Source organism: Ostrinia nubilalis, chromosome 15 (genome assembly GCF_963855985.1).
Source record: "Ostrinia nubilalis chromosome 15, ilOstNubi1.1, whole genome shotgun sequence".
Taxonomy (NCBI): domain Eukaryota; kingdom Metazoa; phylum Arthropoda; class Insecta; order Lepidoptera; family Crambidae; genus Ostrinia; species Ostrinia nubilalis.
In genome coordinates, this window is record NC_087102.1 from 2,486,384 (window position 1) to 2,500,060 (window position 13,677).

Genomic DNA, 13,677 nt, shown 5'->3' on the forward strand with positions numbered 1-13,677 from the left:
TCCATTTGTCATAACCTCTTATCATGTGTCCTGCCCATCTCCACTTGAGTCTTCTAATTTTTAGTGTTACATCAATACTTTTTGTTTTGTTTCTTATTGTACGGTTTCTCATCCTGTCTGACTTCCTGACATTTAGCATACTCCTTTCCATAGCATATTGGCAAGTTGCGAGTTTGCTAGTCGTTTCTTGCGTTAAAGTCCAAGATTGGCAGCCATAAATGAGGACGGGTAGTATGCAGGTGTTGAACAGTTTGCTTTTGAGGTTTATGTGAAGTTTATCGTCTTTCATAGCCTCTTTCAAGCTCCAGTACCTTTTCCAACCATTTGTTATTCTTCTCTGTACTTCTTTGCGCATAGGATCTTTTTGTGTTATGAGTTGTCCCAAGTAAATGTATTCGTCGGTGTAGTCGATTTCTGTGTTTCCTAGTCTTATAGTGGTTTTGTTTCCATTGGTGATCACTCTGGTCTTTTCAGGGTTTAGTTTTAATCCTACCTTCTCGCTTTCTCTCGCGAGGTCTTCCAACATTTTATTGACGTCTTCGGATGAATTGGCAAAGAGAACTATATCATCGGCGAATCTCAAATGCGTCAGCGATGTACCATCCACATTTATCCCGAGATTTTCCCAATTCAGTTGTCTAATGATGGATTCTAGTACCGCGGAGAATAGTTTTGGGGATAGGGGATCTCCCTGCCTGACGCCTTTTTCTATTTTGAATGGATCGCCTTTCTTTTCTAATTGTATTTTAGCAGTACTTTGACTATACACGTTTTTTATTAATCTAATATATTTATGCTCAACCCCTTGTTCTACTAATGCTTCCCATATGTTGTTATGTAGTAAAGAGTCAAATGCTTTACTGTAGTCGACAAATGCAATGTAGTATGTAAGCTGGTATTCATTGTACTTCTCTAAAACTTGACGTACTACATGAATGTGGTCAATCACAGAATAGCCTTGACGAAATCCAGCCTGCTCGATGGGTTGCTGTTCGTCTAGTGTGCTTTCGATTCGTTTTAAAATTATCTTGGCAAAGATTTTATGTTGGACATGAGACTGATAGGGCGATAGTTTCTAATATCGTATTTATCTCCTTTCTTATACAGAAGAATGATGTTAGACACTGTCCATTGCTGGGGGATTATTTCAGTGGTCATGATATTGTTAAACATATCCGTGAAAATAGGTATTAAAGCTTCTTTGCTTTGTCTTAGGATTTCATTGTTTATGCCATCGGGCCCTGGAGATTTGTCTGCACTTTGGGTATTTATTGCTTTCTCAACCTCATCTTGAAGAATGTCAGGGACGTCTGATATTTCTGCCAAATCGATTTCGCTTTCAGTTCCGTTACTTTTGTACAGTTCCTTATAATAAGAAGTAGCTGTTCTTAATATATCTGTTCTGCGATAATTCCATTTTCCATTTGTGTTTTTCATTTTGACGATCCAGTCCATTGAATTTCTCAATTCTTTGTTTGCTTTTTTGACTCCGCCTGTTTTGCCTATATATCTTTCAATTACTTCCATTCTGGTTTGTTTCCTATCCTTCCTTATGCTTTCTTTGATATCTTTACTAATTCTCGTTAGTTGCTTTCTTCTATCTTGTGTGTCTTTTGTTTTGATTAACTTGCTTCTTTCTTCTAATAGTTTTGTAGTATCTGTTGTAATTTGTACTTAATTAGTAAATTGCAATAATTAGTTTTCTATCGTCAGCACAGTTTTAATAATCACAAGCGAAATCTGACTAAAGTTTACCTAGTAGGTATTCCTGCATCTAGTGATACCTATAGAACCATTAAAGCAACAGAAAATATAATAACATCATCTAAATAATTCGCTGTACTGCTGTGATCGCTGTCAAGTCCAAAAATGCCAGTCACTGCATTTCTACGCACGCCACGCGGGTAGGATGGAGGTATTGGAAGTGGACCAGTGGGTTAATGCACGGATGCACTCACTGCAGGGTTGTCAATTAGCAACATTAATTAATGAGGTAATAATTATAACATCCATTCGAGCACACAAATAATAGTGATGCAATGGTAAATAAATAATGCTCGCTCGAAATGAGCACGTCGCGTTACGGTAAATGTATTAATTAACAACAAATAAAATTGCCGTGTTTGAAATAAGATAGAGTTTAATTGTGTTGTATGTATTCTATAAAAACTCGTTGTTACTTGGTTTACCGAACAATTTCACGTGCTAGTTACTATCGTGTTATTTCACGATTGTTTTTGTATACCAATATTATATATCACTCAAATGCATGCAACGTTTCACAGTAATATAAATGTATTGCTTTAGGATCGAGTGTAAATGTAATAGATAATTTATAACTCATCAACAGAGTTTCCCAGTGCCAAAACAAGCATGATCAATCATTACTTCGCCTGTCACATTCATTACCGTAGCACATCAAACATGTTATTATTTTCGTTCTACTTTATTGCCAATTAAAGCTATAGTCGTAACTCGAAAATGGTGCGCATGATTTAATACTTTGTTGCCGATACTGAGTAACCGATCGATGACGATTATGATAAGTTCTAAATTTTAATTACTACAAGTATTCAACTCGCAATTTTAATTTGACTGACATTTTATAAAAATAAATACAGTCATATTATGTAAACAGTAAGGAACTAGAGAGAACAGTAATTATACTGTTTACCTACCGGACTACGTTTTCGCGTATTTATTTTAAACAACAGCATTTTTTTTTTTTTTTTTTTAATAATATAAGGTAATTTATATTTACATAAACTTAAAATTACTTAAAAACTACAATTTAAAAATTACTAATGATAAAAACTATTTACAAAATAAAAAATACTTCACCCCCAGCGCCGCAGTCAGGAATGGTGCCCAAAAGGCTGGCAGCATTGCCACGTTGAATGGCCAGGCTAATTCTCTGACCGAAATACGAACAGCTAACTATTATATTTTAAAATCGTACCTAATACAACTTCACTAGATGCCACAGTATTAAGCTTGATTTACAACGATGATTACTGTCAAATACCAGAAAATTCTTCTGTCAAATCATTTATTTTAGAATGCTGGCAACCCTAAAGATGCGTACGCGCAGCGTGACGCTATGTCTATCTCATTATCAAAGTCATACGCGGTCCAATCGAGCGTAAACACAAGTAAATGTCAGATGTTTGTGAAGTTAGCTTAAACCACAGCTCTACATGTATTATACACTAGCTGTGCCCGCGACTTTGTACGCGTGAAAATAGTTTGAATTATTTCCCGTTTTTGCAACATTTTTCTTTACTGATCCACTCCTATTGGTTTTAGCGTGATGTTATACAGGGTGGAATTTTGTAATGCCACCTGGAGGGAAAGTACTCTTAATATTGTAGATAGATTTTTTTTCTCAATGATAACATTCTTTTATTTTTGAAAAGACGCAAAATCTACAGCGCTGGACACACTACTGTTTTTGACGTTTCGTAAATATTCATGCGCGGGAAGCCGTGAAACGCTATCTATCAACATGATATCAAACAAGAGATTTTACGAACTAAGGGGTAAAACGAGGTTCACGCGTACGAAGTCGCGGGCGGCCGCTAGTCTTGTCATTATTATAAAGCATCAACTTCCTTCTAAAGTAACAGGTTTTACCCACTTATAAAGACACTTAAAATTATCAGCTCATCATATTTCGCGTAACAAAGCCTGTTGACGTAAGAACGAGTTTATTAAAACCATTTTTTTTTTCACTTATTTGAAAACATGAACACTCGGTGTTGGAACGATATGATCCTTTCTCCGCGTTATAATTACATTAACATTACTAAGTAGATGCTTTTACTTTATTCGTATTAAAACTCTACTTTCTTTGTCGGTTTTTAACTTTCTTCAAAAGTCGTACAGTTTACTAACGCAGCATTAAACATTGATACTTTTTTCATTGCAATTCCTGTAACCTATTTTAAATGGACATAAGTTATAATTTGAATAGTGAAGTATCAAGATATTTCAATAAATGCCTTTACTATTCCCTTTATAAGATCGACTAACGAGTTACTTTTGTATGTTAATAAAGATTCTACGGTGGTATTGACAGCATTTACCTATGTTGATTTTGAGCCTATTTTGGGAAATGACATTCTGACAATTTAATTGAAATTAGTACATTAAATCTACTTGTATTTTATAAAAACAAGGCAAGCTAAATAAATCTGTTTAAAAATAGCGACACCCTAAGTTATTAATTCAGTAGCTACTACTATTACTGTAACAGACGTTTACGTCTATACGTTAGCCTAATATCTTTATTTAATTTACCTATATTTGGCGGTTCAATCTTCACTGACATTCACTTGACAGCTCTTTACAGCTCAATTATCAAACTCTATTTCAATTCCTAATTAATTGTAATTGATTGACGTTATAATACTTAGAATTTGAGTCGAGGATTCTTCAAGTACCTTCAATTTTAGGAAAACATGATGTAGAGTAAGCTCCTCAAGTTAAAAGTAGTTTCCTCATCAGGCAGACAGTTTTGACAGTTCCAACTCCTTGCCAGACAGTTTTTTAGGATAGCTGCCAAAGCCACGTATCCTATATTGGGAGCATACGCTGACAAACTTGCAGCTTTTATAAAATGACTTAGTTCTGGCGTTCACTAGCTCTTAGTCTAATAATGACATCAATATTACTGTCATTCCTTCCTGCGGTAATGACATTCTAAATTTCCTTATATACAAATAACATTGTCGCACTATAACCATCATTTCTTCAATCCAACCACCACACTGTAAGTCGTTGTGACATTACTTCAATGTTTTTTTTTATACACAACGAGGAAGTTCTTGGCCTGTATCTCACCTGATGGTAAGTGATGATCAGGCCGAAGGTGGAAGCGAGCTTTACCCGGAATCCTCAACCACGGAGGAACTGGCTATCTTACCTCTAACTTCCGGAACACAACAATGCTGTTAACTTTGTATGGCGACAGACTTAGGTGAGATGGTGGTAGCTAGCCAGGCGGACTTAGAACAAGCCCTACCACCAACCAACCAACCAAATGTCATTTACTTTAGTATTCCTTTCGCTTATAAGATGTTTTGTTATGTTCTTTATTATGTTGGATTGTTGTATAGCAATGCAGCAATATTATGAATCCAGATTTCCTATACGGCTTGGAATGTCAATTTATTGTTTTACAATAATTAAGTGTCACACACGTGACGCTGGTGATTGACACCATTCAGCGTTGACATTGACAACTGACGGCTGTATTGTATTGAAAGTTTAAATGATTTAATTGCGAGGATGCCGAACAAACATTTTTATTATAATAGGAAACTTCACTTGGCACTTAAACTACATTGTTGCTAAACAACTTGGTTAAAAAGTAAGTTCTAAATCGATTTACCGTGACAAGTGTAAAAGTGAACAAAACAAATAACTAAAAAGTAGATTGAACCATTGTGTTTAAGTGACTGGCTAAACGATCCATTTTAGTTGAAAATGGTTAAAAACCAAGTCAATGTTTTTAGAAAAATTATAACTGACTTACTCGTGTCGATGGCTCTAGGTTCTAGAATATTCATGATATACTCTGGATCAGTAAATCAAACACTGACTATAGTGAATTTGTTCCATAGTTTTTCCAACGGATGTAAGACATTTTACGAAGTACATTTTTTATCTCATCCACAAAAGATAAATTTCGTTGCGGGTCCAATGACAGTTTAACTTGCCCGCGGAACAAACTTGACCTTCACTAATTGAGTTTTTATTGGCGGTCAAGCTGCAGATCCTGACTACACAGGAGTTGCAGCGGTGGGAACGAGAGTTGGGAATAGTTCCGTTATTCACCAAAGATCTTTGGGTAATCTACTTGAACTTTCTACTTAAAACTATAAGCTGTTATGTATTGTGTGTTGTTAAACAAAATCATATTGTAAATCCAATCTAAGGTTAGTAATTATAGAGTAATAAAAAGTTGTTAAAGTAGATCATCATTTTAATAACACACGTAAGTCTGTTGTGTAGGGTTTGCATTTGATTATGTAAAGCTATACAGGTATTTTATTGCTCTGCATTTTAATATTTATGTCAATAGTTTTTCGCAATGTTTCAGAACTACGATTGATTTATTTTAATTTCATTCATTTCCTAATGAATGACGTAAGATCAATTCATTAAAATTAATCCAAACTAGATCATATCATAATAACTTTGATGTCTTATTAATTCAATTTTTGTTATGCCATTAAAATATTGATGAAATTACTGATTGCTTAATTTTCAACACCGATACCATAGATTATATCATTCACATTACACCATATTACGTGTTTATGGTAAGTAATTAAGTTACTGGATACCTATCTGATGTTAGAGATCAGAAGAATATTCTGGAAAATAGAGATGATACCCATCTGACATGCAATTAAAGTGCCTATCTTACCCTTGAAATAAATACGATACACAATACACTTACTTTCCCAACTTTAACGACGTCGATACAAGTACATGTATAAGTATATCGTAATGTTCGATCGCTGGCTAATAATAGATAGCTCATGTTATTTAATGAACTGTGTTAACGGTGTGTTGCGTCTATTTACGTTTTGAAACCGTACATTTTTGCATTCCTTTTCATTGTCTGAATATTCCACTAGAAATGTGCGTCCAAACTTTCTGTATTTTATCGTCATGTTTATGTCGGCCTCGACGCTCTCAAACCTATTATTTCCATATTCATCAAATATCTCTTAAAGCTAATTAAGACTTGCGAGAAATTGCATTATTTATGGCACTCGACGCTTGCATTCTAACTATTATTATCACCGCCGTCGGCGATATAGAAACCGCGACCGTCAGTCGTCATCGATCCCGATCATACGCATGCAATTTCTATCAAGTGGTGTCTATGCAGATAAAAGTTCACTGACCTGATCAACAAAATTCTCCGCGGTGAACCGCTTGGTGAACTCCGTGAAGGTTTCCTTGTCCTGCAGGCTCTCCCGTCTCGCTCGCTCCACCTTCATCTTTTTGATTCCAGTGATGTCCTTGGACATTTTGAGTTCCTCTATCAGGTCTGTTTTGGCGCTTCGGTAGTTTTCGGCGGCGCTGGGTAGGCATTGTAGGCTGACGGATCTAGCCGGTGGCGGCGCTGATAGGGTTTTGGTGGCCGGTGTGCGGAGCCTGACCGCGGATAGTTCAGCGCTGCTGATGGCGGCTAGAGGCTGTGCATTGGTTGCTGGGGGCTGGGGCGGCGGCGGCGGCACGGGGTCGCTGGGGACCGGCGGCGGCGGCGGAGGGCGGGCCTCCGCCGCGCTGTCGTCCCGCTTGCAGGGCGCCGTGATGGTTTTCAAGTACTCCGAGGGTTTGATGAGGCGGTCGGGCGCGTTGTTGGGGAACGCGGGAGGAATGAACGGGAGGGCCGGCTGTTTGTTGACGAGGTTGGGTCCGCGCGGTCGGTCGTCGTCTGCGGTGGAGCCGCGCCGCCCCGCTGCAAGATGGCGGCGTGAGAGGGGAGAGAAAGTCCGCGCATCGGCGCGCACGCATCGCGCGGTGATGCAGCGCGTCTGTGTACTGTCGGGGACGGAATGTCTTTCTAGCAATTCTTAAATTTGGGAACAACATTCTAAGGAAGGTTGCACTATTTTATTTTCCTAAGATCACAAATTATTCAAATTTTTTGACTAAAACTATAAAATTTTAACTCTAATATAGGATATTTTTGTGGATTTATCGTTCTGTAGAAAACAAATTCCTGTAATGGATAATTATTATCATACTCTTTAAAATGGAATACCTGAATCTGTCCCCGACGGTACACAAAGTAACATTATCACATTTAAATCAATTTAATATTACAAATGAGTACAAAAAGAAATGCGTTTGTAAAGCAATGGATGGATGATTCGCTTGATCAGGCCGCAGAAGCGTCATTTGAAATTATAACACACATTAAATTGGGAAAAATAAATAATGTCACACATGCAATTAACGTACATGAATAATTATGTTCTTAGATCTTCCGCATTATTTTCATATTCATACTATAGTTTTCTTGCTATTATCTGTGGCTGGTGTCAATGACACCAAAGTTGTGTAGAGCGTAGTTTTACCATGAAGTGTGTATGAAGTTGGGAAGCAAATAAAAAATCTTTCCTACCCTTTCAAGTTTACTGACTCTATGAAACTTATGTTATCCTCAACTAATCAATTAGTTGCAATATCGCAGTGAAAGCCCCTTTTTTCACGCTGCAAACTGTCAGACAATGCCTATTAATACTTTTTGCATTTCGTCTTAATTTGAAATGGAAAAAAGCAATAATTCAGCGACTATTTCTGATAAGCCCGAGATCTAATTAATAAAGAGCGTAATTAAAACGTTTAAAGAGTATTTTTCTCGATTTACTCTTAATTTAACTTGGCATACATATTACATTTTAGCATTAGTTCTAGACAAGTGCTAATTTGGTGCAACATGATGCGTGCGCAAGAAACACTTCATGGCTATTGAGCATTCCGACGCCCGCTTGATTGCGAAGAATTTCGTCGTAAACCGTTCTATACACATATAAAATTGTTTATCCTGTCTGTCTAGCAATACATTATAATCTATTAGTAAGCTTATTTTATAAAACTGACTCTATAAACGTCCTGTCCTTAAAATGCCACCTAGCACCATTTTTTTTAACTTTAGCAAACGTCAAAAATCAGTCAAACTCCATACAAAATACGCCGGTCATCGATAAAGTTACAGTTAAAAAGTTAGGTAGTGCAACTCAGCCTTAAAAATCGATTTTCAAGCTCTACAGGGTTTTACAGCATTCAGTTTTTCCTGAACTTGAAATTTTCGGGATTTTTCTCCTTCTATTCACAGAATTCTTCCTTATCCTCGGACTAAAACGATTGCTTATCTGAGAAAAAAATGCCCGAATGGTTCAGCAGTGTTCGAGTTTTGCGCTTAGCAACACAATGCGCATAGCACATACTCTTTTATTTACTAACGACCCGCCCTAGCTTCGCACGGTTGCAAATTATGCACGTATTATACATATAAACCTTCTTCTTGAATCACTCTATCTATTAAAAAAACCGCATCAAAATCCGTTACGTAGTTTTGAAGATCTAAGCATACATAGGGACAGACAATGGAAAGTAACTTTGTTTTGTACTGTGTAGTGATATAAGCATCCACTACCAACTTATTAGTTACTCGTATAAAAGTTCTATTGAAATTAAAACTAAACAAACGTTAAATGAGGCAGAAAAAAGTCTCAAAAGGCCAACTTTTCCTTTTAATTTTAATTTGTTAATACAATCAACCAATTCTTGGGCTATATTTGTAATTTTTCTTCATGTCAAAGTATTACCTCACCGAAATAATTACCATTTGAAATTAATATTTAGTACCCGTGTTATTCGGTCCGTCGACTTTTAATAAATTGTTACTTACGTAAAAGTAATTTGATCTCAGATAATATTTAAATATGAGTGAAATTGGATCTAGCACACTTAATTGGAAGTTTTAATTTGGAAACGATTGAATTCTATTTAACTAAAACATTGTATGAGCTAACGAAAACCTTTGGATGAGATGTAATTGTTCTACTGTCTAATACGGGATTATTAAGTACAAAGTCAAAATCAAATTTTCTTTATTTGTATATGTTACGGCTAAAGATAGGTGTGAACATAAACTTAAGATTAGCCGGCTAAACTTAAGTTTATCTTCGACGAGGTGTTAATGTTAGTTTCATCTATCTTTAGCCGGCTAAACTTAAGTGTAACCGCAGGCCCTTGGCTAAAAATGTAGAAGGAAATGGAAAAGGAAACAATGTAATAATAATTTTTACTATTTTGACACGAAAACTATTAAAAAATATTCACTTTCATTACACATACTTTTATGTACCTATGTTGGTATTCAAAATTACAATCCTATTACAATAATTACTTAAAACAATATCTACCTATAGGCCAGTAGAATTAAACACAAAAACTGATTAAATCGGAAATAATTCCTACAAAAGATTTTTTTGCTTTAATGGCTTCATTGGTTGCCCATTAAGACTCTCCTAAGTTTTCGACTTCGACGGAGTTGTGCTTAAGTGGTGGGGGCCCCCGAAAGCGGCGTTTTTTCGGTTTTCCGGTTATACCGCGTAAAGGACTTACCCTATCGAAAAGTGGTCTTCATGACGGTTAAAGGGCACTTAATCCTGCATTCAATAAGACCAAATTCATATGTTTTGGACAAACCGTTCTCGCGCTAAAGTTCGGCAAAGTAGAAAATATACGTATAATTAATGACCCTCTCCACGTCCAATGGCTTGTTACCCACATGCTTCCAAGCCTTGTAAAGGGTCGCCTTAACCAGTGTAACCCTAACAAGGCTCACGAGTTTGATTCGCTTATCCTTGTTCGTCCCAGCCGTTCCATAACTGCGGTTGCTGCACCTCTTCCTGACACTCTCCTGAACGACTCTGTGTTACCTAATGTGGCTGCCTCTCTTCCTTGTACCCTCCTGTACGATTGCATTACTTAGCTATATGCCTGGTCCAAGGTTCGACGCCACAAAATCAACTTTGTACGCGTGAAAATAGTTTAAATACTATTTTCCGTGCTTGCAACATTTTTCTTTACTGCTTCGCCTCTATTAGTCGTAGAGTGATTGTATATATCCTATAGCCTTCCTCAATGTATGAGCTATTCAACACAAAAATAATAATTTCAATCAAACTAGTAATTCTTAAGATTAGCGCGTTCAAACAAACAAACAAAAAACTCTTCAGCGTTTTAATATGAACTTGTTGTTGTTGATTTTTGGCGTCGAACCTTAGACCAGGCATACGGCTAGGCAACGTAGTCATGCAGGAGGATACAAGGAAGAGGGGCAGCCACAGTAGGTAACACAGAGTCGTTCAGGTGAGTGCCAGGAAGAGGTGCAGCAACCGCAGTTAAGGAACGGCTGGGACGAACAAGGATAGGCGCATCAAGCTCGTAAGCCTTGATAGGGTTACACTGGTTGAGGTGGCCCTTTTCAAGACTTGGAAGCCTGTGGGTAACAAACCATTGGACGTGGAGAGGGTCATTAATTATACGTATATTTTCTACTTTGCCGAACTTTAGCGCGAGAACGGTTTGTCCAAAACGTATGAATTTGGTCTTATTCAATGCAGGATTAAGTGCCCTTCAACTGTCATGAAGACCACTTTTTGATAGGGTAAGTCCTTTACGCGGTATAACCGGAAAACCGAAAAAATGCCTCTTTCGGGGGCCCCCACCACTTAAGCACAACTCCGTCGAAGTCGAAAACTTAGGAGAATCTTAATGGGCAACCAATGAAGCCATTAAAACAATAAAATCTTTTGTAGGAATTATTTCCGATTTAAAAGCTAATTCTACTGGACTACTAATCATTAAAATAAAATAATAAGGAACCATTTGGTCATTACAGAATCTTCTGTAGGTATTTAAAATTACAAAATAAAACAATATAAAACTGCGCGCGCGTTGTCTCCCCACCGCCCCCTCAAGCCCTCCGCCGGCCTGGCGCGCCCATCGAATACATTTTTAACCGTTTCGTTTTAGCTAATGTGCACATTAGCCGGCTAAAGATGGAATATCACGACGCAAACTAACATGTTATCGAACTTTAGCTGCTTCTCAAAGATAAACTTAAGTTTAGCCGGCTAATCTTAAGTTTATGTTCACAACTATCTTTAGCCGTAACATATAGACTATTTAAATTTCAATAGTGCCTACTTTAAATAGTGACAAATCACAAATATTTTGCTTTTAAGGAGCCTCTACATGTCTCATAATCTTTTTACCCTACCAGCTTCGAGACCAACATTTGACAAGTGCTGAGAAGAAGCGCCGCAACAAACTCAGTCACCACCACTGTCTGCCGGTGATTAATAAATAAATAAAAATAAAAAAAGTTTAACGGCCGCTGAACGCTTGTTTAAATTGACATTTCGTAAACACACGTAAAGTAAAAACTTTTGTAAAATAGTAAAAAGATACGTATATAAATTGTTAGTTACTATTACAAAAACAGATGACTTAAGTATGTCTAAGTAAGTAAATAAGTTGATAGATACAATTTACTTAACAATTATTTTGCAGTAATGACTCAGATAATGAATTTAATGACTGAGCATGTTTAGTATTTGATGTTTATGTCAGAAAATATGAAGAGAGAGCTCCTTAAAACTCAAGTGGGTTTCTCTGCATCACTTTCAAAAAACAAAGTTTTAGGCGTGGTTAGTACGAATATTTAAGATAGTATCTGTACCTAAAATATTTTTGTCACGTTGTTGATCAGAGAATATAGTATATTGGCATTGATAAAGGTTTTTAGACTTTTTACACACTACGACTTATTGTAGCTCTTTTAATTCGATTCAGTCGCGTGAGATCTGTATTGAATATCGACGCAACTGCGATATAGTCAATTATCATCATTGTTTTATGTTGGAACATATAGATGTTCGTTATAGAGAACGCAGACCCGTCATATGAGCTCTATCCCAATCGATACCAACTAAAGTGATCAGCTACGACTGAAAATATATTAATCGCAAGTCATAGTGCGATGAGTACTATTGTAATAATATCAATCACTATGGTTGTATTATTCTAAGACAGAAACGTAAAATGCACACTAACGCAATTCTGTTGCGCGACTATATCGATATAATCGTAGGTTTTAACGATTCTGAAGAGCGTCTGTATTTTCACAATGAGGCGATTCGTTTGATCTAAACACTTGTTTGCAATATTGACTATAAAAATACGCAGAAGTCCATACAATAAGTCATGTCAGTGCATTATAAAACAAACTAGCACTTGTTAACCTTGCTCTATACACGCCTAATCTCTTTGCAAATCGCTGAAAAACTGCTAAGTTAGGCGAAACGGAAAGTGCTGCACCCCACTGGCCCCGTTGCAAGCGTAACGACCATTAAAATTTCAGAACGTTCGGGGAATGCTGAAACTGCCCACACTGCTCGCTGAAGCGTTAGTTATTCAATTAAGGCCATATACAGGGTGTACACTACAGGTCAGCCGGAGACTTTAATAATGAGTTACGTTACCCTCGTTCGTTAGTTTCAGATAAATGACGTCCACTGCTGGACAAAGGCCTCCCCCAAGGTTTTCCACAATGAACGGTCCTGCGCTGCCCGCATCCAGGCTGCCTTTTTTACGTTACCCTACGGCGAGATATTCAATGTTTTCGGTCTATTCCACATTGATCACCTTGGTATCCTTTGATCACCAATGGGTAAGATCACCTAAGTAATTAGAGTGGATTTCTTATCCATGGGTGATCAAAGGACACCAAAGTGTCGCGTGAAGTCCACTTTGATCACCTGGGTGATTTAATCCAGGTGATCAAAGTAGTAAATCAGCCACTTCTGAACATATCGCCAGTGTATCGGAATTAAAGTCGAGCGAAATGAGCCCCACTAAACCTTTTTCTCTCCTTGCAGGTAAGTGAAGTACAAGTGAAGCATTTCCTCGCGTAAAAAAGGTAAGCACATGAAAATGTTACACAGCATATACAATTCCGAATGTAATCACAACTACAGCCCTTTTTCCGTGACAAAAAATATTTTATCGATGTTTTTACTTTAAAACTTATACCATTTAATAAACGTATTATGTAGTGCCAACAGTACTTTTATG

The 13,677-nt window shown here is 37.0% G+C and overlaps 1 protein-coding gene across 11 annotated transcripts in view; it reads right to left on the minus strand.

The window, feature by feature from the left end:
* Window positions 1-13,677, minus strand: part of LOC135078716 (espin) — an 89,740-nt gene that overhangs the window by 10,919 nt on the left and 65,144 nt on the right. For all 11 annotated transcript variants that reach the window (XM_063973273.1, XM_063973262.1, XM_063973271.1 and 8 more), the window contains one exon: window positions 6,921-7,480. In XM_063973273.1, coding sequence (XP_063829343.1) covers window positions 6,921-7,480 — 560 coding nt within the window. The remainder of the gene's footprint in view (window positions 1-6,920; window positions 7,481-13,677) is intronic.